The following is a 27,348-nucleotide window of genomic DNA, read 5'->3' on the forward strand; positions in this document are numbered from 1 at the left end:
AAAAACGTGTTTATTTATTATACACTTTTTATGGTTTAGTTATGTTTGGTTTGGAGTTATTATGTTTTGAAAAAATAAAATATCTTGGTTTTTGATCCAGGCTGTGATATGTTTTTTGTGAATGTTTTGCGGATGTATTTGCAGTTAGTAGTTGCTTCAGAGTAATGGGCATACAATTTAACAGTTTAGTAGCGTAGTATTGAAAGTGTCTTTGTCCGTGTGTGGTGTGTGTTATCGGTATGTTTTGTGTTTTCTTTGTTAAGGATCTGGTTTTTAACGAGATTTTTGGTTGAATTGGAATATAGAGTTTGTGTTGGAGGAGGTGTAGTAATGCAGATTTGGCATAAAGTTGTCTTATTGACAAGACTTCTAATGTTTTGTAAATTTCGCTTGATTCTGTGTCGAATCGTACTTTTAGGATTATTTTAATTATCGCCTTTTGAATTTTTTGAATTGGGTCAATTGTCATTCTTATCCCCTCGAGCGCTTTGCTACAATTTTTTGCAAGTATTGCGCAATATCTTAGTAGTACCTCTAGGTACATCCTAGAGTAATTATTGAGTCTAAAAATATGGAATAAACTGTGAAATCTAGGTGGATTCACTGGCCATAAACCGCAGTAATCATTTCATATTGTTTCTTTACTAATATTTTGAGGAATGATGTTAATTGTATCGAATGGCTGAATTGATTGCGCAACATGAAGCGCTCCAGTGGCTAAAGCACTTCCCCAAGCTAGTATTCCATATGTGGCAATGGATTGACACAGTGCAAAATATATGGATCTGAGTATTGTTAGAGGGAAAATGTTTTTGATGGACTTCATTAGGTACATGACTCGTTTTAGTTTATTAGTGATGAAAGTAATGTGGTCAGTCCAGCGTAAGTGTGTATCAATAATAACCCCTAGGAATTTTATTTGTTTTACCCTTTCTAAACGTTCGCATTGGCAATTAAATGAAGTTTGTTCAAAGTCATGTAGTAATAGGTCTATGTTAGTTGGAGGTTGGCCTCTTTGTGTTATACTGTGTGTGATGTATTTTGTTTTAATTGTATTAATGGTAAGAGTATTACTGTTTAGCTATTTTTTTACAATTGATAAACTTTTTTCGGCTAATGTGACTTTGTAATAATTTAACAATAACTTTGTAAACACAACTTTTATTTTTATACTTTGTGCGGACCGGGTTTCGCTACCACCGAATGTTCTTCTTAAATAAACAATATGGTTTCGTTCTTCGTTCGATAATGATTTCAATGTAAAATAGTGTGCTTGTGTAAACTCCGCTCATACGAGTTTTGAAAACATAGTGTAGAGATATAATATAAAAAAATAATCATCCTAGACTTGAAGAAAAGTCAATAGGTGTCGCATATTAAATAAAAATGGATAAATTTATTCAAGACACTATCTAGATAGCATTTAGTTCGAGTTGAATCCTCCAATCATACATAAAGATAGCAGCCAATAAAAATATGCGTTGAGAAAATTAATATTATGTTTTATTTTTATTTTTATAGTGAATATCTCACAAGAGTCCCAACTGCTCCCGTCTAGAGCCAGTGAGACTATGGCATCCCCAATTGGGGTATATTGTGAGGCTGTAGGTAAGTGGGGAAGGGGAAGAGATGGGGAAGAGAAAGGTGGGGAAGTACCTGGCTATTCAAATCTAGTTACTAAACACGGCTAAAGCCACTTGGAGCAACGTTTCAATTCTGAATGATGGTCTTACACCAGGGCGATACTCGGAGTAACTTCCACTCTGCTGGTAATTCTCAGTCGAAGTATATTACAGTAAATATGACCGAATCGGATAGGGACACATTATCTCAGTCGGTAGAGTCACGGCCCGGAAAACCAAAGGTCCTGGGTTCGAGTTACAAATGTGACAGTGCCTTTTTGAGATTTTTCTGTTTCAGATGTTCGATTGAGTTTCGCTAATATTGTCTTCATTAATTAAAAATAATACCTACTCTAGATTGGCCACAGGTACGCAATACTATCGATGTAATGCGTGGATACAGCACTACCATCGATATGTATTAAAAATAATATCTATTCGTGAACGGACGCAATACTACCAACGTAATGCGTAAACGCAGCATGATCGTCGTTATGCATTAAAAACCACGCAGGATTTTTTTTTATTTTTATGTTTCTTTATTCAATGAAATTATTAGTTACATGCATTGAGGAATTTTTCGACCACCATGCTAGGCACATGCCCGTGTTATGGTGGTCGGTTTTTGGTTTCTCAGTTAGGTAAATTACATATGTATTGATGAACCACATTGTAAACTGTTGATTTCCCTAAAGTAAAATAGATACATAAAAAAGAATATAAAAAGTATGTAGTTATAAAATATATAAAATTAAACATAATACTATAGAGTAAGCAAGGATACTTCTTAGTTCTGAGTATCAAGCGGCATCGTTGTAAATTAACCCAATGTTGCCAAATCTGATGATTTACTCAACCAAACGCTCAAATAATAAATAACAATGTGCTCGTGAATGGCCACGGGGATGCAGTACTATTGAAGTAATGCGTGGACGCAGCAAGATCGTCGTTATGCATTAAAAACTACGCAGGACGCTTCTTAGTTCTGAGTGTCAAGCGGCATCGTTGTAAATTAACCCAATGTTGCCAAATCTGATGATTTACTCAACCAAACGCTCAAATAATATATAACAATGTACTCGTGAATGACCACGGGGACGCAGTACTATCGACGTAATGCGTAGACGCAGAAAGACCGTCGTTATGTATTCATAATAATATTTCAGCGTAATCGGCCACGGGACGCAATACTATCAAAGTAATGCGTGGATGCACCATAACCGTCGTTGTATATTTAAAATAATATCTACTCGTGATCGTTCACTAGAACGCAATACTATCGACGTGATGCATGGAAGCAGCACGATAATCATTATGTGTTAAAAATAGTATATTCTCATGAGCGGCCATGGGGACGCAGTACTATCGACGTAATGCGTGGACGCAGCACGACCGTCGTTATGTATATAAAATTATATCTACTCGTAATCGGTCTCGAGGACGCAATACTGTCGACGTAATGCGTAGACGCAGCACGATCGTCGTTATGTATCGAAAATTATATTACTTCGTGGACGCGGCAAGATAGTAGAAATGAATAAAAACATACACTGCTCGATATATACATCGTGTAGCGAACCTGTCGGCAAAATGTCAAACGTTCAATATTCGTTTCCAGACATTCTGAGAGATTTTTTGCTTCCACAAAAATTTTTGCCATACGATTCTACGGGTAAGCATCGTTCTGGCCAATTTTGACGTCAAAACATTGTAGCGTCCGTATATCGGACGCTGTAAGTCGGTGGACGCTACAATGCTATGGAGTTTTTAGGGGTCGGACGTAACAAATGTAGCGGGATATATATATATATATATATATATATTTATCCCCTCTCGTACTATGTTGATCTCGCGCGACGGTACGCCAGGTATATGTTGATCCGTTTGCATTTGTTGATCCACCCCGGATATGTTGATCCACTACCCAAGCTGGCATACATATGTAAATCCCTACAGATCAACTTGTGTCATCGAGATTTTGCTGTAAGCCACGCCCATTTTTCGGTCGCATATACATTTTACACGATTTATTTTGTTGATCAATATATTTCTGACAAACTTGACCGCTCGCATGTGTTGTAACTTGTAACCGCCAATTTCGCGCGCGTTGTGGTACTTTTTAGATTCCGTTAGAACATCCATATTCTATGAAAATGACTCTGTACTTAAAGAGGATAGACTGCCTCACGCGTATTTATATTGAAATGGAACTTTCAAAAACGTCAAATCCATGCTTAAAAAATCTTTTGAACTTGATTAAACAAAAATGTAACTTTAATGCATCATTTACTACGTTTCGTGACTTAGCAGGGGTGCCCGGGTTCATGGGGTGAGATTTGTCTAAGTCATTTTATAAGAGAAATTTTGAACATTGATTGAATAAAATTTTATTTTAATGTATCTTTTACCATCTCTCCCGACGTAAGTTTCTTGTAATGATTAAGTTGAAACAAAGCGTAATATCCATAATATGTGCCTATTAAAATTGCGGTGATTAGATTGGTGAGAATTAAATTTTTCAAATTTTAAATTGAAATTGCTGAAAAATTTATTCCAATTTGTTTTTTTACTAAACATGGCTAAAGTCATTTCAAGCACCGATTCCAACCAACGATGTTTTAGTATATGTTCGTCAATCAACAGGAGCCATAATGTCTGTACATCAGAGCCCTCGAGAATTATTACAATTATGTGTACCGCCGCCCCGGGAGCCATTTATTAGATAACCAATACACCTACCATTAGTCACCGCCAACGATTTAGCGAGATAGTTGTTTATTTTTTGTATTTTTTTACATCGTCTCCACACAGGAGGCCCTAAGGAAAATCGTAACCCTCAAGGCCTATGTCATCTTTGTGAATGCTGTGCTTGGGGAATTTTGAAGGAAAGGAAGGAGAGTGAGTTCTGGGAAGTAAATAGGTTTGATGGGTGGGTAGTAATCTGGGGTTCAGTGTGTTCGAGTGATATACATAAGAATCTAACTCTCCTACTGCGTTGCAAGGCGATGCGTTGAAAGAGGACTAATCGATCCGGCCCACCACGCAGTTATTAGGCAGGCGCATCCGCCGCCAAGCCCCTCACATACCTCACCCCATAAACTCGGGCACTCCTGATAAGTCACCAAACATATCAAACAACTTGGGGGGACCTATGGCAGAAGTGTGGGTTATCAAATAAATGGTTCCCGGGGCGGCGGTACACATACCCTCCTCCCAAATTGTGATAAACTTCTACTTTCAAATGTAAAACATAATTTAAAACGTACCTAAATGACGGCCTCCGTAATCGAGGGGTAAGGCTATCGACTAGCAATCCGAAGGTCGCGGGCTCAAATAAATTTTACTAAAATAAATTTGTACTATTTTACAATTAGTGTTTGGCAACCAGATCTGAATAGCCAGGTACTCTCCCAACTTTCTCCCCGTCATCTCCTTCGAGGTTCACAATATCTTCAGTCTCACAACAACCCCAATTGGGGATGCCATAGTCTCACTGGCTCCAGACGGTAGCAGTTGGGACTCTGGTGCGATATTCATTTTTTTTTTATAATGAAAATAGAAATATTGGTTCAGTATTATAATCAGATAATGATTAATACATCAGTGAATAACATTCATTTAACATGACCACCCAACGAGAGGCTGATTTGTTTCACAGTTTATGGATGACATGTGCAGTGCTATACTAATAGACAGTTTTTAGTTAGCTCCAACCGCGTCCAATCATCCATTAATTACCCATTATAACCAAGAACCCGGCCTCCCCTACTAAGTCACGAAGCGTAATCAGGAGAGATGGTAAAAGATACAGGTTAAAAATTTCCTACATAACATTATTCCTTTTGCCGCCATTTTGGATTTTTATGGTCGAAAGGTATCCCTCAACCAGTTTATTTCGATCCGGCCCGCCACGCAGTAGATGGGAAAACGCATCCGCCGCCAGGACCTAGACAAACCTCACCCTATGAACCCGTGTACCCCTGCTAAGTTATGATTTGTTTTTGCGAAATTTTCGTTTCGATCTAAATACGCATACATTTCTTATAAACAATTCAAGCAACACACGTCATTTTGATTTGAAACGGTACCATTTCACAGTCATTTCATGCGATATTCGACTCTAGAGACTAATACTTTGAGTTCAATATCACAAAAGATTACGGAATCACATAAAACCTTGTGATGAACAGTCCACCGATTGCCCCTTGATTGGTTCATTTAGTAAAACCATATATAGGGACACAGATCAACTTTGTCTAATAACTTCTTACCTGGATCAACATACTACGGGAATAGATCAATATATATGAGATCAACATAAGTATGCCAATTTGGGTAGATCAACATACTACGGGAAAAGATCAATATATATGAGATCAACATAAGTATGCCAATTTGGGTAGATCAACATAAATTATGCATCCGATTTCAATACAAATTTTGAAAATTTTACTAACAGTATATCAAATGGTTTTTCTGGCAAACTGGCAACAGTGATAATTATTGTACCACTGTTGTCAATTCATTCAGATGTATTCCATAATAGCCAAGTTATATGGTGTTAAAGGTGGATCAACTTAGTCTAACAACTTCTTACTGGATCAACATAATACGGGAAGAGGTCCCACAACATTTATTTCGTCCGTGCGTAAATCCGTCTTTGGGCATCCAGCACTGTATATATATATATATATATATTGGTCATATCCTGACTGAGGAACCTTCAGTCAGAATGTGAGCAGCCTCCAATGTGTCCAGGAGAGTAAGAAATGTTCAGAGGAGTTATGATTGGACTTGGTGAGATGACAAATTGTTTTTTTAAGCGTTTAAAGTTGCAACGTTTTCGAGAACACATTGGAACGCATTGTTGGCTTAACAATTATTAGAAGATAGATGGTCAGCAAGAGTACTTAATTCTAATACAATATTTATAATATGTGATGAAATGGAAACATAACATTTTGTTTACTAGTATTAGCTTTCTTATAACAACTATAGGTATTATTGCTAAGTTAAATTATAATAAGTTGTTTGTAGTTTTAAATTATTTACAAAATAGCTTTAAACTAAAATTTTGCTAATATTCCGCGTTTGCGGTGTCAGGTGCATCGACGAACTAATTGCTCGAAGCATTTGTTTATTATTTTGTGGTGCATGGAAATCAAAGTTTGATTCCAGTTTGTGGTTTAGATCACTGTATAAATCGTGAAATTTTTCTAAGCTGAACTATGTTCAGTGCAACTGCATGATTTTTACGCAGAGTGCGTACTATGTAGCGCTGGTCATGAAATTATTATATAATAGAATATAAAAATATTTAATCCTATCATTTATGATAAACTTGAAATTAGCATTGTACATGATAATTGAATCGAAAATATGTAGTCATAATTAGCTTAGGAAACATTTCTGCGTTTAGAGAAATATTTGTTTGACATAAAATATAAATGTATAGTGAGCTATAACTAGAGTATGAAATGTTTAGAGCAATATAAGCATAAATAATACAGTTGTCTTAATTAAAGAAGCACATGTATAAGGTAACCTAAGTAAGGTGTTCATTATGGTATTAGAAATATAATGTGTTACGCTAATCTGTAGCGGTAAATTAGTAATTTTAAATTTACTATGCAACACGTCTGTCATCGGTATGTAAATATGTGTTTTTTGGAGACAAAAAGTCGAATAACCTTGTTTATTTACATACGTATGACAAAGTGGGTTAATGTTCCTTAGTTATGAAAGTGATACATCATCAGCTGTTTACTGTTATTGCATGAAAAAAATAATAAAGAGATATTAAATAAAAGAAGTTTTCGGTAATATGGTTCTCTAGAAGTATATAGTGCTTTATACGTCCAGAGAAACATATTTGAAAGTACACAAAAGTACCTTGGTACGTGGTTAAAAAAAAAAAAAAAAACCATGCTCATTATATTGGTAGTCGATCACACTTGTGATGACGGTTGATGCTATTAATCGAGTAGCAATGCATATATAAAGCGGTGAAAAGTTTTCATCCGAACGTAGAGTTATTTTATAATTGTTATACATTTTAAGGTGCATGAATTATGCGGTTTACATGATGATTTGTGTTCATCGTATAGAAAATTTTTCACACTCGTGAATACATAATAATTATCTAACTTAAGTTTTAGATTCTATAATTTGATAACAAAGTCAAATTTCCATCAAAAATGTGTAAATTTAATAATGTTTGATTTGCAGTATTTTTTAAGAAAAAAAGATATATACTTTAAGAAAATGGTTTGCAAGAGAAAGCTAGGCAAAATTAAGAAATTAATTTCTATCATGAGTTATAGAAAAAATGCCAAATAGAGATGTCTTTTCGTGCTTATTCCGATCCAAATCGCTTTGGAAAATGTACTTGCCGACCTGAGCGAGTTGTCGTCATGGTTACAGGTGTGACAGCGACAGGTGTGTCCATAGTGACATTTTCTTCGACCGGAACGAAAGCAGGCTTGAGTCTGTCTATGGAGACGCGTTTAGGTTTGCCTCTTATTGAAATGACAAATGTGTTGTCGTTGCGCTCTTCTACCTTGTAAGGACCTTCATATGGATTCTGTAGAGGTTTTCTTACACTATCCGTTCTCAGGAATACGTGCGTGGTGACAGGTAGGTCTTTGGGTACGAAAAAATTTCTAGTACTGTGTTTGCTGGCAGGAGTCGATTTAATATGCTCGAACTTCCTTTGTAGACATCCTACGTACGTGTCGGGTTCCTCACGGGGGGGTTTCAGTGAAGAAATCGCAAGGTAGCCTTAGTGTTCCGCCATAAGTGAGTTCAGCAGGCGAACCTTTTTAGTTCTTCACGAACAGTCGCTCTCAACCCGAGCAATATGAGGGGGAGATTTTGGATCCAGTTCCGGTCATCACATGTCATGAGGGATGCCTTGAGTGTGCGATGCCATCTCTCTATTATCCCGTTCGCCTGTAGGTGATACGCAGAAGTTCTTTTGTGTTTGATGCCAAACTTTTCTGCAAGTTTTTTGAAGAGACTACTCTCGAACTGACGACCATGGTCCGTGGTGATGCTGCCCGGGGTTCCGTGACGAGAGATCAAATTTAATTGTAAGTCAGCATGTGGCTCGTCACAAAAGATAATTATTATATTCACTCGAGACGAGACAAAAGTTTTCTTTAACGGTGGGTCAGCATGTGTCTTGTCAGATAGCTCTTCAGAGAAAATGTATATTTGCACTCAGAACATGAAAAAGGTTTTTCTCCACTGTGAGTCACCATGTGCCTCTTTAGATTACCCTTCCCAGAAAATTAATAGTTGCACTCAGAACATGAGAAAGGTTTTTCACCACTGTGAGTCAGCATGTGGATCGTCAGAGAGCCCTTTCGAGAACATGAATAGTTGCACTCGGAACATGAAAAAGGTTTTTCTCCACTGTGAGTTAGCATGTGGCTTGTCAGATTAGTCTTTCGAGAACATGAATAGTTACACTCGGAACATGAAAAAGGTTTTTCACCACTGTGAGTCAGCATGTGGATCGTCAGTTGGCCCCTTCGAGAACATGAATAGTTGCACTCGGAACATGAAAAAGGTTTTTCACCACTGTGAGTCAGCATGTGGATCGTCAGTTGGCCCTTTCGAGAACATGAAAAGTTGCACTCGGAACATGAAAAAGGTTTTTCTCCACTGTGAGTCAGCATGTGGCTCTTCAGATTGCCCTTAAGAAAAGATGAATAGTTGCACTCGGAACAAGAAAAAGGTTTTTCACCACTGTGAGTCAGCATGTGGTTCATCAGAGTGCCCCTTTGAGAAAATGCATAGTTGCACTTGGAACATGAAAAAGGTTTTTCACCACTGTGAGTCAGTATGTGTCTCGTCAGATGACCCTTTTGAGAACATGAATAGTTGCACTCGGAACATGAAAAAGGTTTTTCTCCACTGTGAGTCAGCATGTGGCTAGTCAGAGCATTCTTTCGAGAACATGAATAGTTGCACTCGGAACATGAAAAAGGTTGTTCACCACTGTGAGTCTGCATGTGGATCGTCAGTTGGCCCTTTCGAGAACATGAATAGTTGCACTCGGAACATGAAAAAGGTTTTTCTCCACTGTGAGTCACCATGTGCCTCTTTAGATTACCCTTCCCAGAAAATGAATAGTTGCACTCAGAACATGAAAAAGGTTTTTCACCACTGTGAGTCAGCATGTGGATCGTCAGAGAGCCCTTTCGAGAACATGAATAGTTGCACTCGGAACATGAAAAAGGTTTTTCTCCACTGTGAGTCACCATGTGCCTCTTTAGATAAAGCTTCCCAGAAAATGAATAGTTGCACTCAGAACATGAAAAAGGTTTTACACCACTGTGAGTCAGCATGTGGATCGTCAGTTGTCCCTTTCGAGAACATGAATAGTTGCACTCGGAACATGAAAAAGGTTTTTCTCCACTGTGAGTCAGCATGTGGCTTGTCAGATTAGTCTTTCGAGAACATGAATAGTTGCATTCGGAACATGAAAAAGGTTTTTCACCACTGTGAGTCCGCATGTGGATCGTCAGTTCGCCCTTTCGAGAACATGAATAGTTGCACTCGGAACATGAAAAAGGTTTTTCACCACTGTGAGCCAGTATGTGGATCGTCAGTTGGTCCTTTCGAGAACATGAATAGTTGCACTCGGAACATGAAAAAGGTTTTTCTCCACTGTGAGTCAGCATGTGGCTCTTCAGATTGCACTTAAGAAAAAATGAATAGTTGCACTCGGAACAAGAAAAAGGTTTTTCACTACTGTGAGTCAGCATGTGGATCGTCAGTTGGCCTTTTAGAGAACATGAATAGTTGCACTCGGAACATGAAAAAGGTTTTTCAGAACTGTGAGTCAGTGTGTGTCTCGTCAGATGACCCTTTAGAGAACATGAATAGTTGCACTCGGAACATGAAAAAGGTTTTTCACCACTGTGAGTCAGCATGTGGTTCATCAGAGTGCCCCTTTGAGAAAATGCATAGTTGCACTCAGAACATGAAAAAGGTTTTTCACCACTGTGAGTCAGTATGTGTCTCGTCAGATGACCCTTTTGAGAACATGAATAGTTGCACTCGGAACATGAAAAAGGTTTTTCTCCACTGTGAGTCTGCATGTGGATCGTCAGTTGGCCCTTTCGAGAACATGAATAGTTGCACTCGGAACATGAAAAAGGTTTTTCACCACTGTGAGTCAGCATGTGGATCGTCAGTTGGCCCTTTCGAGAACATGAATAGTTGCACTTAGAACATGAAAAAGGTTTTTCTCCACTGTGAGTCAGCATGTGTCTCGTCAGTTTGCTTTTTTTAGAACATGAATAATTGCACTCGGCACATGAAAAAGGTTTTTCTCGTCTGTGAGTCAGCATGTGTTTCATCAGATTGCCCTTTCGAGAATATAAATTGTTGCACACCGAACATGACAAATGTTTTTTTCCTGTATGGGTGCTTAAATGTCTTTTGAAAATCGACTTTTGAGAATTGGAATAGGTGCAATGAGGACAAAGTAATTGTTTTTCCATAGGATGCGTCTTCAGATCTGTAGATAAAAATAAAGAAATACGATTATAAAGACTCAACACGACTTAATATCAACACTAAGCATAAGGAAGCACAGAAAATTGATAAAAATGTATAAAAAAATAAGAAGGCAGACATTATAAACAATAATAAATTATTTTTACCGGACTGGTCAATTCTTTCAAAGCGTTCTAAGCATTCCCTTTTTACATCCTGCAGGTCAATGTCAATTTCCATACAAGAGAATCCACCATCATTATCTTCTCGGCGTCCGAGTTCCTCTTTGACGGTAATAGTCTCCACATTAATGCAAGCTATAAAACAACGTGTACCTACATTGATCATCGATGTAAAACACATTTAAAGAAGCTTAAAATAGAAAAGATAAAATACATAATTGATCAACCCTGCAGAAGTGAGAAATAAGTGAAGAGAGTTCAACGTTGATTTAAGAAAATTAATGAGAACGACCCCAGATGTCCGCTTCAGAAGGAAAAAGCATTTGCTCTTGAGCACCTTCAGTATGGAGTTGTTGTTTTAATTTAAGGGAGTTTTATTCCATCAATATGTATTTTTAACCTATGAGGATGAGGTGAAAACTTGAGGAATCGAGCACTTATTGTAAGCACGGTTTCTGTGATCGTAGGGTATGGTCACATCAAACCAATCACAAATAAACTCCTCAAAACAATACACTTTTCCTAAACATGAAAAAACATATATAAAATAAAACAATTGAAAAAAATAAACTTTGCACTTTGCCAATGATTTATAGAATATGGAATTATTGCTTGGGGAGGAGCAACAAACTCGGCCATCGATTCGTTAGAAATCGCAGGGAAAACGATCTTAAAGGTAATAGTAAAAAAACATAGACTGACTGATACAGACCAAATATTCAACAGTTGTCACAACGTACTAGATAAACGCCTACGTTAAAACACTACTAAACTACATTTTTTACCAAAAAATCAAATTTCAACATGCACAAAATTTCGCTAACAGACCAGTTAGACAAGCGTACAAAGAAAACACAAGAACTCCGACGGTAAATAAAAATTTGGACAAATACACTATCAATACCATGCTATAAAATCTTTCAACAGTCTAAAACTTGAAAATAAAATTGAGGTAAACACAAATAAATTCAGACACAAAATTAAAAAATGGATTTCAGAACAAAAAAGACATAATTACCATAATTTCATAACATAAAATAATAAAAACTGTACCTAACAAACAGAACTAACATTAAACACACATCACTCACAAACACACAACATATAATATAAATAAACCAATTTTTTACTTTATTTCATTTAAATTTACTTGAATATTAAATCAATTTTTTTTTAGTTTAAATTTATCTTATCTTATGTTTTTTTTCTTCACCAACATTTTATACATTTTCCTTAAATGTATTATGAATATTATTTTGTATTATAAAATGGAGGCCTCAGCACGGGTTAGCCACCCAGTGAGGCCATCATTACTAAATTGTATTAAGAAATTGTGCCAAATAATAAAATAAAAGTAAAAATAAATGGTTCTCGACTAGAAATTTGGAGGTCCCGGGATAAAATCCCAGCGTGCCCAAGCAAATTTTTATTAAATTGATTCATGGTAATTCACAATATATTCTTATGGCATGTCCCTGAGTGGGAGATACTCTCGGTTTCAACTTGGTGTAATATGAAGAATTCATCAATTAAACATTGATTGAAATGACGAGATCTGAACAGCCGGGCACTTCCCACCTTTCACCTCCCTATATCCATCCCGTCCATTATACTTCAGCCACACAACATAAATTTACGCCAAGAGGTTGAGAGTTCAAGAGTTGGGACACGTGTGGGGTATTCACAAAAGTAAATAAAAATTTAGAATAAAGTTTATCTAATGTTATAGTTTGGCTGTTTCCGGCAAAGATAAATAATGATGAAAACTAAAATAACTACCGCTAAAGAGGACAGCGTTAACAAACACATGGCGAGAGCGTTAATAAACACTGTCGCCATGGCAATCCAAAATGGACTTGGATTAACATACAATTTATTTAACATAAGCAATGCAACTAACTGGCTGTCTGAGTACTCTCCGCATATTGCAAATATTCCTTCTTTACATCTGGGTGGTCGGAATCCATATACGTGTACGGCATTTCACCTCCGCCTTCTTCCTGGGGACCTGGTTCCGTTTTGATAGAAACAGTTTCTGGATTTACTAGATCCATGGCACCGCTGTCGCAAGGTTTGGTAATTGGTAAACGACCAAACAAATATATATACCTGAAACAAACATAGTTGTGACGTAATCCAATGAGCTCAATATTTTGTTTGCTTGGAATATTCTGTTCATAATGATATCTTATATGAAACTGACATTTGAAATAAGTGATACATATTGTGACTATCTTGACCTTGAAGTTGACACTTCATTTCTGTTGATTTATACGATAATTTAAATGCTTTCGAAAAACTTTTTTGAAAAAGGTTGAGGTCTAACTGATAGTTTAAACATTCCTCAAACGAAATGCCAATGGAGTCCATAACATAGATGCACCGATGGGCGTATGTTGAGATTGCTCGCATTCGATAGCCAAATCCCGTAGCCAAAGTTAAAGAACAGTGTTCGATTTGGAATAACGGCCGCTATCAAAATGATTATAGGAATTAATATAAGCATCAGTTCTTACCAGTAACTATCACAAGCCTTTCATGATAAATTTAACTGCGTGGGTAAAACAGTTAAAGGAATATTAAATAGAAACAAGTTGAAACGACTGGCGATGAAAAAGTCAAAAGGCGATGTGTCAAAAAAATATAAAGTAATTTAGTTTTACATAGACAATAATAATGTCGTAGACAAGTACTGTTCCATTTGCAGAATTGCCTTAACTAATTTTGACCATAAGCCTATGGATGAAAAAAATTACCCACGGGTTCATTCATTATTCCTCTTTGGCGGCTAATAAATGCATTAATTATGCAATTAAGTGAGGGTGGTTGGTTCCAGCCATTGCCTGTCGTAAGTTAAAACAGACCGGCTGTGATCTAGTGTGCATGTAATAGGAACATTTGTATGAAAGAAACGCGATTCCGTTATGTACCTGATAAATATAATAAGTATTGGAAGATTCGAAACTTTGGTTACAGGATAATAAAACAAATAAATTGTTTTCTAATTGGGCGGGTAAACTTACCATTTTATGACAGAATAGAACCAGTTGGTTAATTAATTGAAATTGCAACACTGAGATTTCATCTCAAACACAAAATTATTACCTTAATTCTGTAATTTCTTTGGTAAAGCCCGTCGCCAGGGGCATTTCTCTCAGCTTTGGCCTTGAAACTCATTTGAAACCGCCACGCCCACCTCAAAATTCTTATAGAAAACGAATAATATGGCTAAAATCTCAGATCTCATTGGTGAGAGCAGAAGGGTTGGTTTGATCTCTCGCTCTCTCCCATAATGGCTCGTGTAACAGAAAGAGATGACGGAATTTTGCCGTGAGTGGTTTATTTATACACGCGGGTTGTCATTTGCTGCCGAAATACTATCATTTCCGTCGTTTTAAAGTTGTTCGTGATAAAAATACAATATAAGCCAGTATAGTGTTAGCGAGTTACAAACATATATTCAACCTACCTACGTAAGTTCAAGTTTAAAGTGAATTGACAGTTTTTAGGTTATTACGTAACATACTTGGCATATGTCTTCCTCCACAACGTATAAATGTTATTTATTATATCGACCAACTTATTCATGTTATTGATTAGTGTTATCCTGTATTATCTTATTGTTTTGGTGAAATTAAAGATTTTTAAACATATGTAACCATGAGTTCATGAGGCTAAAAAATGTCGGAATTCTTCGCCGTACTGTCGGACAATCATGTTTTGGAAATTTTCTTCAGTGTTGTTGCAAATTTCTTGTCATTTTGGGTTTCTTCTTCTCAGATTAACAAGTTTCATCTTGAGGAAATGCACTGTAAAAGTTTATTTTCTTAGTCAGATGAACCTTGCCCTTGGAAAACATTTCGACATTTTTCTGCTTCAAGGACATTTTTATTTTTAAAATATTTTTTTGGGCTAGTGAATGAAAGGAGTAGGCCGAGAGCAATTATATTGTCTATGGTTGCATCTTACTTTTAGATGACCTTGAGTTTTTTCTATCTTGTCTACTGCTCTTTTCCGCACGGTAGGTACTGCTTGTATATCTGTGGTTAAGTACTGTATAATTCTGTTGTATACAAAAAGCCCGAAGATATCGATCTAGAGAGTGGTATATTTATGCCCGTCGCCAACTAGTTGTCACTAATTTGTTGGTTGTGAGATTTTGCGTTTACTAGTTTCGTCTTTTTGTAAATCTTGGAGAAAACATTTACACCTCTCGAGGAATCCATCAACCTCGAAAGTTGCAGTAAAACAGAGATCCCCATAAATATACCACTCTCTAGATCGATATCTTCGGGCTTTTTGTATCCAATAGAATTATAAGGTACTTAACCACAGATATACAAGCAGTACTTACCTTGCGGAGCGGAGTAGTAGACAAGGTAGAAAAAACTCAAGTTCATATAAAAATAAGATGCAACCATAGACAATATAATTGCTCTCGGCCTACTCCATTCGTTCCATTCATTCAGTCCAAAAAACTATTTTAAAAATAAAAATAAACTTTTACAGTGTATTTCCTTAAGATGAAACTTGTTAATCTGAGAAGAAGAAACCCAAAATGACAAGAAATTTGCAAAAACACTAAAGAAAATTTTCAAAAAATGATTGTCCGACAGTACGATGAATTCCGCCATTTTTTTTGACTATTTTGAACTCATGTTTACATATGTTTAAAAATCTTTAATTTCACCAAAACAATAAGATAATACAGGATAACACTAATCGATAAGATGAATAAATTGGTCGATATAATAAATAACATTTATACGTTGTGGAGGAAGACAAATACCAAGTATGAAGCATTGTTTAACAAAAAACCGAACGAATAACCTAAAAACTGTCAAATTCACTAAACTTGAACTTACGTTGGTAGGTTGAATATATGTTTGTAACTCGCTAACGCCATACTGGCTTATATTGTATTTTTATCACGAACAACTTTAACACGCAATATTTTCGAGGCGAAATGATAGTATTTCGGCAACAAATGACAACCCGCGTGTAACGGACGTAGTTGACCATATTATTTAATTTCATAAAAATTGTTTACTTTTATAAAATGTCCCTACTCCACGCCACTGGCAAAATCACCACTCCCCGCCACTGGTCATTTTGTCCAATTTTCGGCCCAAGCGGCTTGAAAACTTTGACTCCGAATGGCTTCGATACCACATCGCCGGCTTACCTGCCGCGTGGATCAATGTCCAGCATTTTTTCTATGTAAATTTTACATAGAAAAATCAATTTTTAAACATTGCAAATATGTATATTTTACTTGTTCATCCCCTCGGCGGTAGTCAAATAAACACTATTTTCGATATACTACCGCTGAGGAGATATTAAAAAAGCTGTTTTTCACCCATATGTAAACCCATTTTTGAACAATATTTTTTACCCTTTTTGCGTGTACAAAAATCCAGGAACCTCGTAGCATAGTGAATCTTATCTCTTTCTGAGCGCTATGTTACGGGGGACCTCGGAAAAATACTAACTTAACATGTTTTACAAATTTGATCGCTTGAGATCATTTTTACACATTTATTTTACAAACTTTTCTTATTTTTTGTCGTATCTTGGCAAACAAAAAATCTAGTTGTCAAGATACACATTCTTATAACTACTATGCATTTAAACTATGTAATTGTCATTCATGTAAGCGTTCAAAATCTTTTCTAACTCGCAAATTTAAGCGACTACCTTCGACTGAGCTGCCGGCAAAATGAATATGCAACATTTTGCCGGGGCTTATAAACACATATCTGGCGCGGGTACAATCCCCCACCACTTTTTGACTCAAAGCCCAATGTCGGGTGCGAGTCATGCTTATTGAATATAAGCAGCCAAATAATAAAATAAAATTAGTTCATCTTTACCACCGAAACCAAGCGTTTTATTATCTACAAGTGACTCCTGCCAAACATCTGCCTCACCTCGCTCAAGTCTTCTGCTCCAAGATCTTCTGGTGTTACCTCTTCAAGACAAGCCGGCCCTCCTCTGGAAAACCGCCAACACCAGAAGCGAGCAGAGACGACAGCACACCCAGTACCCAACATTCACCAAGCACTGGGTGCGGGAGGCAGATTTATCATCAATATCAACTACAATCATCATCATCGGCCGTAAAGGAGCATCTCATCGGTTGAAGACACGGTTTGGACCCGGCGCCTAAATCTACAGTCTTGTGCGCACTCCCGTCCAGTACAAGTGGTCCTCCGAGCCGGATTCTCACACGCCTTCAACCAGGATGTCTCCAACTTTACGGTCGAGCCGGATCCAAGATGATGGATCCTCAACACCATCTGCAGATGCCCTGGACGCTGGGTCTCAGGCCACGGCTGTGGTTCACGTCACGCCTGACGTAACCCCCATGCCCACGCCCAGCACTACTCCTGACATGGCACCACCTGCAGATCATGACTCACCGCCCTCCATATCTCAAGAGGATGCGATGGAGTCATTGCGACAACAGCTTCGCAGTCAAACCGAGCACATTGAGAGACTCAAAGCAGCTCTTCAATCAGCTCCAACAGCAGCAGCCCCTGCCCCTCCTGGACCTTCGAAGCTCCCGGAGAGGTCACCACCAGCATGGACACAGCCCGGACAATCAAGCCCGGTGCCTCTGGTGGACCAGAGGTACGAGGAACCAGCAGCAGCAGCGCCTGCCCGATCTGGACCTGTACTCCTGGAAGGGTATCCTGCCCAAGGAGGACCCTGGCGCTTCCAAGGGTACAGCCCTGGATGGGTGCAGCCCGGCCAACCGAGCCCGGTGCCTCTGGTGGACCAGAGGTACACAGCAGCGGCGCAGCCAAGGCCAGCCGGTCCCCCGCCCTCGCCACCCTGGCCCAATGCAGGGTGGCCAAACATGATGCAGCCTGGACCCTCTGGCCCCGTACCGCCCGCCCCTCTGATAGAACAGAGGCAAGCCGTACGTGAAGTGCCAGCTGGACCTGTACCTCTGGTGGACCAGAGGTACGCATCACATGCGCAGCAAGAGCCAGCAGGCCCTGCGCAACCAGCACCCTGGACCATTCAGGGATGCCCAAACATGATGCAGCCTGGACCCTCTGGCCCCGTACCGCCCGCCCCTCTGATAGAACAGAGGCAAGCCGTACCTGAAGTGCCAGCCGGACCTGTACCTCTGGTGGACCAGAGTTACGCATCACGAGCGCAGCAAGAGCCAGCAGGCCCTGCGCAACCAGCACCCTGGACCATTCAGGGATGCCCAGTACTGGTGCAGCCTGGACCTCATGGCCCTGTGCTGCCCGTACCTCTGCCCCACCCGGGGTACCCAGCGCCGATGCCAGGATCACCTGCCGGACTGCTGGAGCAGTGGGACGTGCCATGGACACAGCCTGGACCACCTGGACCATCTGGACCATCTGGACATGTGCCGCCCGTACCACTGCGCGAACAGGAGTATGGCGTGCCGGCACGGCCAGATGGCCCGCCCACAGCCAGTACCAGCTCCATGCCGAGATTCCCGCCCCAACCTACGGCGGATGAAACGGCCCAACATACCAGAGCCTGGGTTCAGCATGATGGCAGTCCCATGGCTCAGCTGGCCTCCGCCCTGACAGAAGCCATCAGAGCTTCAAGGGCTCAGGACAGCCCCCGTCCCACAATCGAGGACGATCCACGAATGGCGGCCCTTATTGCCAGACAATCAATGGCCAAGGACCTGCCTCCATTCTCTGGAGATCCACTGGAGTGGCCCACCTGGAGGGCACAGTTTAACCAGTCTACCTCCACATGTCGGATGACCTCCAGCGAAAACTTGATCCGCCTACAGCGGGCCCTCGAGGGGAAAGCCCGAGAAGCCGTCGGCCCCCTTCTGATGGACCCTGCTCAGGTTCCGGAGATCCTGGCAGTCCTGGAGCAGCGATTTGGAGGGACTACTTCACTCGCTGCTCTGATGCTGGACAAAGTGAAGAAGCTGCCCCACCTCACAATTGAGGCCTCTCTGGAGGATATCGCAGACTTCTCTGGCACAGTTCAAAACCTGGTGGCATCACTCCGCTCCCTCAACAATGATGGCTATCTGACGAATCCAGCGCTGCTCAGTGACATCGCGGGGAAGATGCCGCCCACCTTGCGGTTGGCGTGGCTGATGGAAGTGCGGCACTACGAGGCGTCCGCTACCATTTGCCAGTTTGCCGCCTTCCTGAAAACCGTCGCGAACGCCATCCCAAAGTCCGGTTTGGTTGACCCCGCGAGGTCCCGCCCACGCCGTGAACACACGCTCGCGACAACGGAACAGTTTTCGCGCAAAAACGGTGCTAAAAAACGTGATACCTGTGAAAGTTTCATAAATACGTCTGCCGCGTCAGAAAAGTTTTCGCGAAAAAACAATTCGAACAAAAGTGACACTTGTGACAACAGTTTAAACACGTCTGCCGCGTCAGAACGGTTTTTATCGCGGGAAAACAATGTTTATAACAACAATTCTAGTGAAAAACAACATTTCGCGCAAAATAATCGAAAGCCCCAAAATTTGTCTGGTAATAATCGAATGCCCCAAATTTTGTCTGGTAATAATCGAGAAAATAATCGAAGCGGGGAAAAAGTGCAAAACAGTTACAATGAAGTTCGCGAGTTCGACAACCGCGCCGGGTGTGTTCAGTGCGGTGAAAATGGCCACCAACTTAGCGAATGTCGTACTTTCGCCGCGAAAGACATAAAAACCCGTTTTGTGACAGTTAAAAGTGCCGGATTGTGCCGAGTATGCCTCAATGGCAAACATTTTACCAAATTCTGCAAAGTTAGTGACTGGTGCGGAGTGGGGGAGTGCAGATACCCCCACCACCGACTTCTTCACAACCCGAACTATCGTGAAAATAACAATACAGTGGCAAACGTTCACAATATGTGACGCCACACCGAAAGTGCCGTGTTAAAAGTGGTGGGGGTCATATTGTCGGGCCCCAAGCGACAGATTAAAACCTTCTGGACGAGGGCTCAACTGTCACCCTTATTGATGCCACCACAGCACAGAAAATCGGCACAACCGGACCTACCCGTGAGCTACGACTACACGGAGCAAAAAATATGTGCTCAACAGACTTAACGTCCCGCCGCGTGCCAATCACTCTACGCGGCGCCGGAATCTCTGATGAGTACGTCATCAAGGCCAACACCGTCCAGCAGCTCAGCCTTCCTGAACAGAGGATCCACGGCCGCTACATCACCCCCACACTTCTCATCGGGCAAGACAATGTACACCTTATTGTATCGAGGGAAGTGCGCGACGTTCGTGACTCTACGCGAATATTGTCACGGACGGCGTTGGGGTGGATCACCCATGGCGGAGGGGCCCCTGAACACGAAGCTGAGGCTACAACACTGGCCCTGCGCGAGGAGAGCCACAAAGACGACCTCATGAGTGATCTCATCAAACACAATTTTGCGATTGACTCATTGGGGATCACGTCCGCCTCTCGTGTAACTGCGCACATAGTACGTGCAAATCAGCTGATGGAAGATACAACCCATCAACTGACATCTGGCCGATGGGAAACCGGCCTTCTGTGGAAGGAGAATAATATCACACTGCCTGACAATCGGCAATGTGCATTAAAACGATTGTGGTCTCTGGAGAGAAAATTATCGAAGGAAAAGGACTTGGCAACCGCCTATGCAGCTAAAATCAACGGACTTATAACACAAGGCCACGCACGTGAACTTACGGATCGAGAGGTAGAAAAACCCTCTGCCCGCAAATGGTACCTACCGCATTTTGCCGTAGTGAACCAAAACAAACCAAACAAGATCCGTGTGGTGTTTGATGCTGCCAGCCGCTGCCGAGGGACCTCCCTCAATGATCAGTTGCTGACTGGGCCTGACCTGCTGACTTCATTGTTAGGAAACATACTCCGGTTTCGAGAGGGAAAAATAGCTCTCGCCGCCGACATCAAGGAGATGTTTTTACAAGTGAAAATCAAAAGTGAAGATCAACAGTCACAATTGTTTTTATGGAGACCAACACCTCAACAAGAACCACGTACTTACATGATGTCATCAATGATGTTTGGCGCTACCTGTTCACCAAGCAGCGCCCAGTACGTGCGAAACAAAGTGGCCCAGGAGAATTCTGCACTATTCCCTGCTGCCGCAGCCGCCATCCAAACAAAGTTTTATATGGATGACTATTTGGATGCGGTCGATACCAAAACTGAAGCGACAGCACTCATCACTACTGTTGCCAAAGTGCTGTCAACTGGAGGATTCCACCTAACAAACTGGGCCTCTAACGACACTTCAGTGATGGCTACTATCCCGCTTATAGACCGAGCCAGGTCAGCCATCACCATAAACAGCGGAGAAGCAGATACCGAGAGAATCCTCGGACTTCTGTGGGATCCTGTCACAGATCGATTTTTATATGCATTTCGCGATGCTGCCGATCCTGAACTGATCAGCAGGCCTACCAAACGCCAGCTGCTCAGCATTGTCATGAAAATCTTCGACCCTGTGGGCTTCGTCGCTTGCCTCACAGTCCGATCGAAGATACTACTACAAGCTGTCTGGCGATCCAACATCGGATGGGACGACATCATCACACCTGAGCACAACGAAAGGTGGATGGACTGGCTGGGACTTCTGCAAGACTGCAAAGTTGCCATACCTCGGCGCTGCTTGCAAAACAAAGAGAGCTTCGTCACCCTCCACCTCTTCTGTGATGCCTCAGAGCAGGCATACTGTGCAGTCGCCTACCATACCGAGGAGATTGATGGGAACACCACAGCCACCTTCTTGGCCAGCAAGTGCAAAGTGGCTCCTCTGAAACCTCTATCAATACCCCGCCTTGAGCTACAATCAGCGCTCATGGTGGCCAGACTGGCAGCAACCCTGAAGAAAGAATGTCGCAGCAACATTGCGCGAACAGTGTTCTGGACAGACTCGACAACAGTGTTGTGCTGGCTGCGCACAGATCCACGCACATACTCCGCCTTTGTGGCCAACAGACTCGGCGAAATCGACGAGCTCACCCGCATTGCAGATTGGAGATGGGTCCCTACCAAACTAAACCCGGCAGACATCGGCACCCGAGAAGTCAACACTCCTGACCTCTCGCACTCTGGACGATGGTTCAGTGGACCAGCCTTCCTGACCTCAGACGAGGCAGAATGGCCGCGCGAACGGTGCAAACTGCCTCAGCCTGATGATGGCACCCTGGAAGTGAGGCCTCAATACGTTGGCATCACAACAACTGTGGCAGAGACACTGCCCGAAATCAACAGATTCTCTTCATGGCGTCGACTTATTCGAACTACCTGCTGGATACACCGTTTTATTAAAAGGTGTCGTGGAAAACATCACGAACAACCTGATAAATATTTAAGAAGCGATGAAATCAAAGAAGCAGAGGCCCGATGGGCAAGAATATGTCAAGAAGAGACATTTTATCATGACATAAATGCGCTCCAGAAAGGAGATCCACTACCAAGTGACAGCCGGCTCAAAGCCTTGAGCCCCTTCCTTGGACCTGACGGCCTACTGAGGATGAATTCCAGATTACAAGCCCTCAGTAAAGTGCCTCAAGCAGTGCGGACACCGATCATATTAGATGGTGATCACGCCTATACAAGACTTCTGGTGAGACATCATCACCAGGAAGCCAATCACCCAAGTACGGAGAGAACGATGGCTGAGGTGCGAGGCAGCTACCTTGTGCTGCGACTGCGAACAAATATTCGGATGATCGCCCACAACTGCCCCACCTGCAAGATGCGCAGGAGCAAGCCAGCCCCCCCACTTATGGGGCCCTTGCTGCCATCAAGGCTAGCCCACCATGTTCCTCCATTCACAAACTGTGGACTAGATTACTTTGGGCCGATGGAAGTCACCGTATGCAGACATCGGGAGAAAAGATATGGTGCAATCTTCACATGTCTATCTACTCGTGCCATTCACCTTGAGCTGACAACTTCACTGACCACGGACTCCGCCATCATGGCTTTACAACGCATGACGGCGCGCCGAGGCCAACCAAAAGCTCTGTACTCAGACAATGGTACGAACTTCCATGGTGCTGACAACGAGCTGAAGGATGCCATCGAATCACTCAAAAATGATACCCGGATGAGGGATCATTTGTCAACAAAGGGGATCGAATGGAACTTCATCCCTCCAATGTCTCCTCATATGGGGGGAGCTTGGGAGCGCCTGGTGCGTTCTGTAAAAACCGCCCTGAAGGCCATCTTGCTGGAACGAGCTCCACGCGAAGAGACCTTGAGGACAGCGTTTGCCGAGGCCGAGTGGACTGTAAACAACCGCCCCCTCACACACGTCTCGGTGGATCCCAGGGACGAAGAGCCCCTCACCCCCAACCACTTTTTACTGGGAAGAGCCGGAAACCGACCTCATCTGTCACTATACGACAGGCAGGATGAGGAGGTATGCCTCCGTCGCCAGTGGCGTATCAGCCAACAACTCGCTGATATGTTCTGGAGACGGTGGCGCCGCGAATATCTCCCCACCCTGGCTGCTCGCCAAAAATGGCAACAGCCAGTCATCCCCATCAAGAAGGATGACCTTGTGATCATCATGGACCCCGCTATGCCCCGCAACAGCTGGCCACGCGGTCGAGTCCTTGATGGCACCCCTGCTGCAGACGGCCAAGTGAGGACCGCCAGGATCCAGACGAGCACCGGAATTTACGTCCGCCCCGCTGTGAAGCTCGCTGTAATCCTGCCGGCCCCGCCTACCGATGCAACATCAACAGTACCACCAGCCCAGCACCATCCCAGAGGGACTGGCCGCCGCGGACTGCGCCGTACCAACAAACGTCCTATTTTTTAGTTCAGCATAGCTAAACGGGGGGAGTGTAACGGACGTAGTTGACCATATTATTTAATTTCATAAAAATTGTTTACTTTTATAAAATGTCCCTACTCCACGCCACTGGCAAAATCACCACTCCCCGCCACTGGTCATTTTGTCCAATTTTCGGCCCAAGCGGCTTGAAAACTTTGACTCCGAATGGCTTCGATACCACATCGCCGGCTTACCTGCCGCGTGGATCAATGTCCAGCATTTTTTCTATGTAAATTTTACATAGAAAAATCAATTTTTAAACATTGCAAATATGTATATTTTACTTGTTCATCCCCTCGGCGGTAGTCAAATAAACACTATTTTCGATATACTACCGCTGAGGAGATATTAAAAAAGCTGTTTTTCACCCATATGTAAACCCATTTTTGAACAATATTTTTTACCCTTTTTGCGTGTACAAAAATCCAGGAACCTCGTAGCATAGTGAATCTTATCTCTTTCTGAGCGCTATGTTACGGGGGACCTCGGAAAAATACTAACTTAACATGTTTTACAAATTTGATCGCTTGAGATCATTTTTACACATTTATTTTACAAACTTTTTTTATTTTTTGTCGTATCTTGGCAAACAAAAAATCTAGTTGTCAAGATACACATTCTTATAACTACTATGCATTTAAACTATGTAATTGTCATTCATGTAAGCGTTCAAAATCTTTTCTAACTCGCAAATTTAAGCGACTACCTTCGACTGAGCTGCCGGCAAAATGAATATGCGACATTTTGCCGGGGCTTATAAACACATATCTGGCGCGGGTACAATCCCCCACCACTTTTTGACTCAAAGCCCAATGTCGGGTGCGAGTCATGCTTATTGAATATAAGCAGCCAAATAATAAAATAAAATTAGTTCATCTTTACCACCGAAACCAAGCGTTTTATTATCTACAAGTGACTCCTGCCAAACATCTGCCTCACCTCGCTCAAGTCTTCTGCTCCAAGATCTTCTGGTGTTACCTCTTCAAGACAAGCCGGCCCTCCTCTGGAAAACCGCCAACACCAGAAGCGAGCAGAGACGACAGCACACCCAGTACCCAACATTCACCAAGCACTGGGTGCGGGAGGCAGATTTATCATCAATATCAACTACAATCATCATCATCGGCCGTAAAGGAGCATCTCATCGGTTGAAGACACGGTTTGGACCCGGCGCCTAAATCTACAGTCTTGTGCGGACTCCCGTCCAGTACACCGCGTGTATAAATAAACCACTCTCATATTGTGTGAATGATTTGAAAAAAGTCTAACGACGAAATTCCGTAATCTCTATGTGTTACACGAGTCATTATGGTAGAGAGCGAGAGATCAAACCAATCCTTCTGCTCTAACCAATGAGATCTGAGCTTTAAGTCATATCATTCGCTTTCTATAAGAATAATGAGGTGGGCGTGGCGGTTTTAAAAGAGTTTCACGGCCAAAGCTAAAAAAAATGCCCCTGGTGACAACTAGCTAGCGACAGGCTTTTCCATCGAAACTACAGAATTAAGATTAAAAAATTTAAATTGAAATGACACCTCAGTGTTGCCATTTCAATTATTGAACAAGCGTACACGCCTCGGAAAACAATAATGTTGACAGAAAGAATGCGCTAAAGCTTAGTTAATAAATATATCACAGAAAACATTTATTACGAAGCTGACTTGTTTCTATACCGTCAAAAAAAGTTAATTTTACCCGCCCCATCAGACAATAACCTCTGTGTTATATAAATCTGTAACTAGAGTTTCTCATCTTTTTATACTAATTATATTCATCGTAACAGAATTGCGTTTTTTTATATAAATTTTCCTTTTTATGCAGACTAGATCATGCCTGGTCTGTTGTAACTTACAAGAATCTATGGCCAAAGCCAACCACCTTTGTTCTAAATGCAAAATCAATTCAGATTTTGGCCGCCAGAGAGCAATAATTATTAACGGACCCGTGGGTATTTTTTTGCATCCATCGGTTTTTTTTTTAAATATACCAGTGTTAATGCCGATATCATAATGCTTGTCTATGACATTATTATTGTCTATGTAAAACTAATCTATCTTTTTGACACATTTGACTTTCTTCGTCGCCAGCCGTTTCACACTCTCTAATTATACTTTGTATCCCTTACATTGCGTGGGTTACGTAGTTGAATTTATCATCCCATACTTGTGATAGTTTCTGGTGAGTACTAATGCTTTTATCAATCTCCCTTATCATTTTCGCAACGGCAGTTATTACAAAATCAAATTGGTCGACCACTGTTCTTTAATATTGGCTATGGGATGCTCAAATGCACATCTGCACTGTCTCTAACGCAACCTAGCTTAACTTTCGCGATTCGGTACACCTTTGTTGGGGAATCCATTGGCGTTTTGTTTGAAGAACGTTTAAGCTGTCAATTTTACGTCTGCCTATTAAAATATAGATATTTCAAAAGCATTTAAAATGTAAAATTTTATTTGGAACTTCCGTTTGTACTACGCTTTAAAAAAACTAACATTTGATTCAACTTATTTACAATAAACAAAAACTATTTGCATGTATGATTATGAAAAAGATTGATATTCAATATTATTTTCCTGAATAATAATAAACGCAAAAATTTGCCAACTGACGCACCATTTTGACAGAACAACAACATGAAGTTTGCGCATATTTCGCACTTGTTTGTAGAAACTGCTAACTGATGATAAACCATTTTTCGTAATGTACATGTTTAATTTATTTATACGATAAAAAATAACTTAAATAAAAACCCCGTTATTTTTTAAAATAAGTGTATTGAGGCAAGTTTTTTACCGAATATTTTTGTTTATAAAAAAAAATAACCTAGCCCTCCTTACCGGATCTAACCAAACCTAAAATATATTCACTTAACCCAACCTAAACTAACCTTTACTAATCTAACCCAACCTAACCGTTCATTACATTATAGACACGGGCGGGTTTATTACATTAGAACAGATTTTCCCGACCCATTTTACACGACACCATTCCTTACGACACGTAATGAACTCAACTTAGAACTAAAGTAGGATTTAACGAAGTTCTTAAAAGATGGTGTAAATGTTGTCGCAAAAAGGCAAAATATCACAACCAACAAATAAGTCACAGGAAGGTTTGCGGGAGGTTTTTTTAATAGAAACTACAGAATTAAGATAATAATATCGGATAATCAATTAACCCGTCTGAAACTTTTTGCATCTTTTTGTCAAAATAAATAT

At 41.0% G+C, this 27,348-nt stretch overlaps 1 protein-coding gene across 1 annotated transcript; it reads left to right on the plus strand.

Moving 5' to 3' along the window:
* Positions 1–17,558: 17,558 nt before the first annotated feature.
* On the plus strand, positions 17,559–24,112 carry LOC149414402 (uncharacterized). The gene is made up of 2 exons (XM_089644159.1): positions 17,559–19,542; positions 20,373–24,112. Exons 1-2 carry the CDS (start codon positions 17,559–17,561, stop codon positions 24,110–24,112), a joined length of 5,724 nt encoding a protein of 1,907 aa, XP_089500285.1.
* The last annotated feature ends 3,236 nt before the right edge of the window (positions 24,113–27,348 follow it).

The sequence above is a fragment of the Hesperophylax consimilis genome, chromosome 20, assembly GCF_061612785.1.
Source record: "Hesperophylax consimilis isolate HC1 chromosome 20, BYU_Hcon_1.0, whole genome shotgun sequence".
Classification (NCBI taxonomy): domain Eukaryota; kingdom Metazoa; phylum Arthropoda; class Insecta; order Trichoptera; family Limnephilidae; genus Hesperophylax; species Hesperophylax consimilis.

Bases quoted from the DNA above. Each gene is read 5' to 3' on its own strand.
- LOC149414402 (XM_089644159.1), top strand. From the start codon at position 17,559: ATGTCTCCAACTTTACGGTCGAGCCGGATCCAAGATGATGGATCCTCA. The intron at 19,543-20,372 runs GTGAACACACGC...TGTGCTCAACAG, and splicing joins CGCGAGGTCCCGCCCACGCC to ACTTAACGTCCCGCCGCGTG.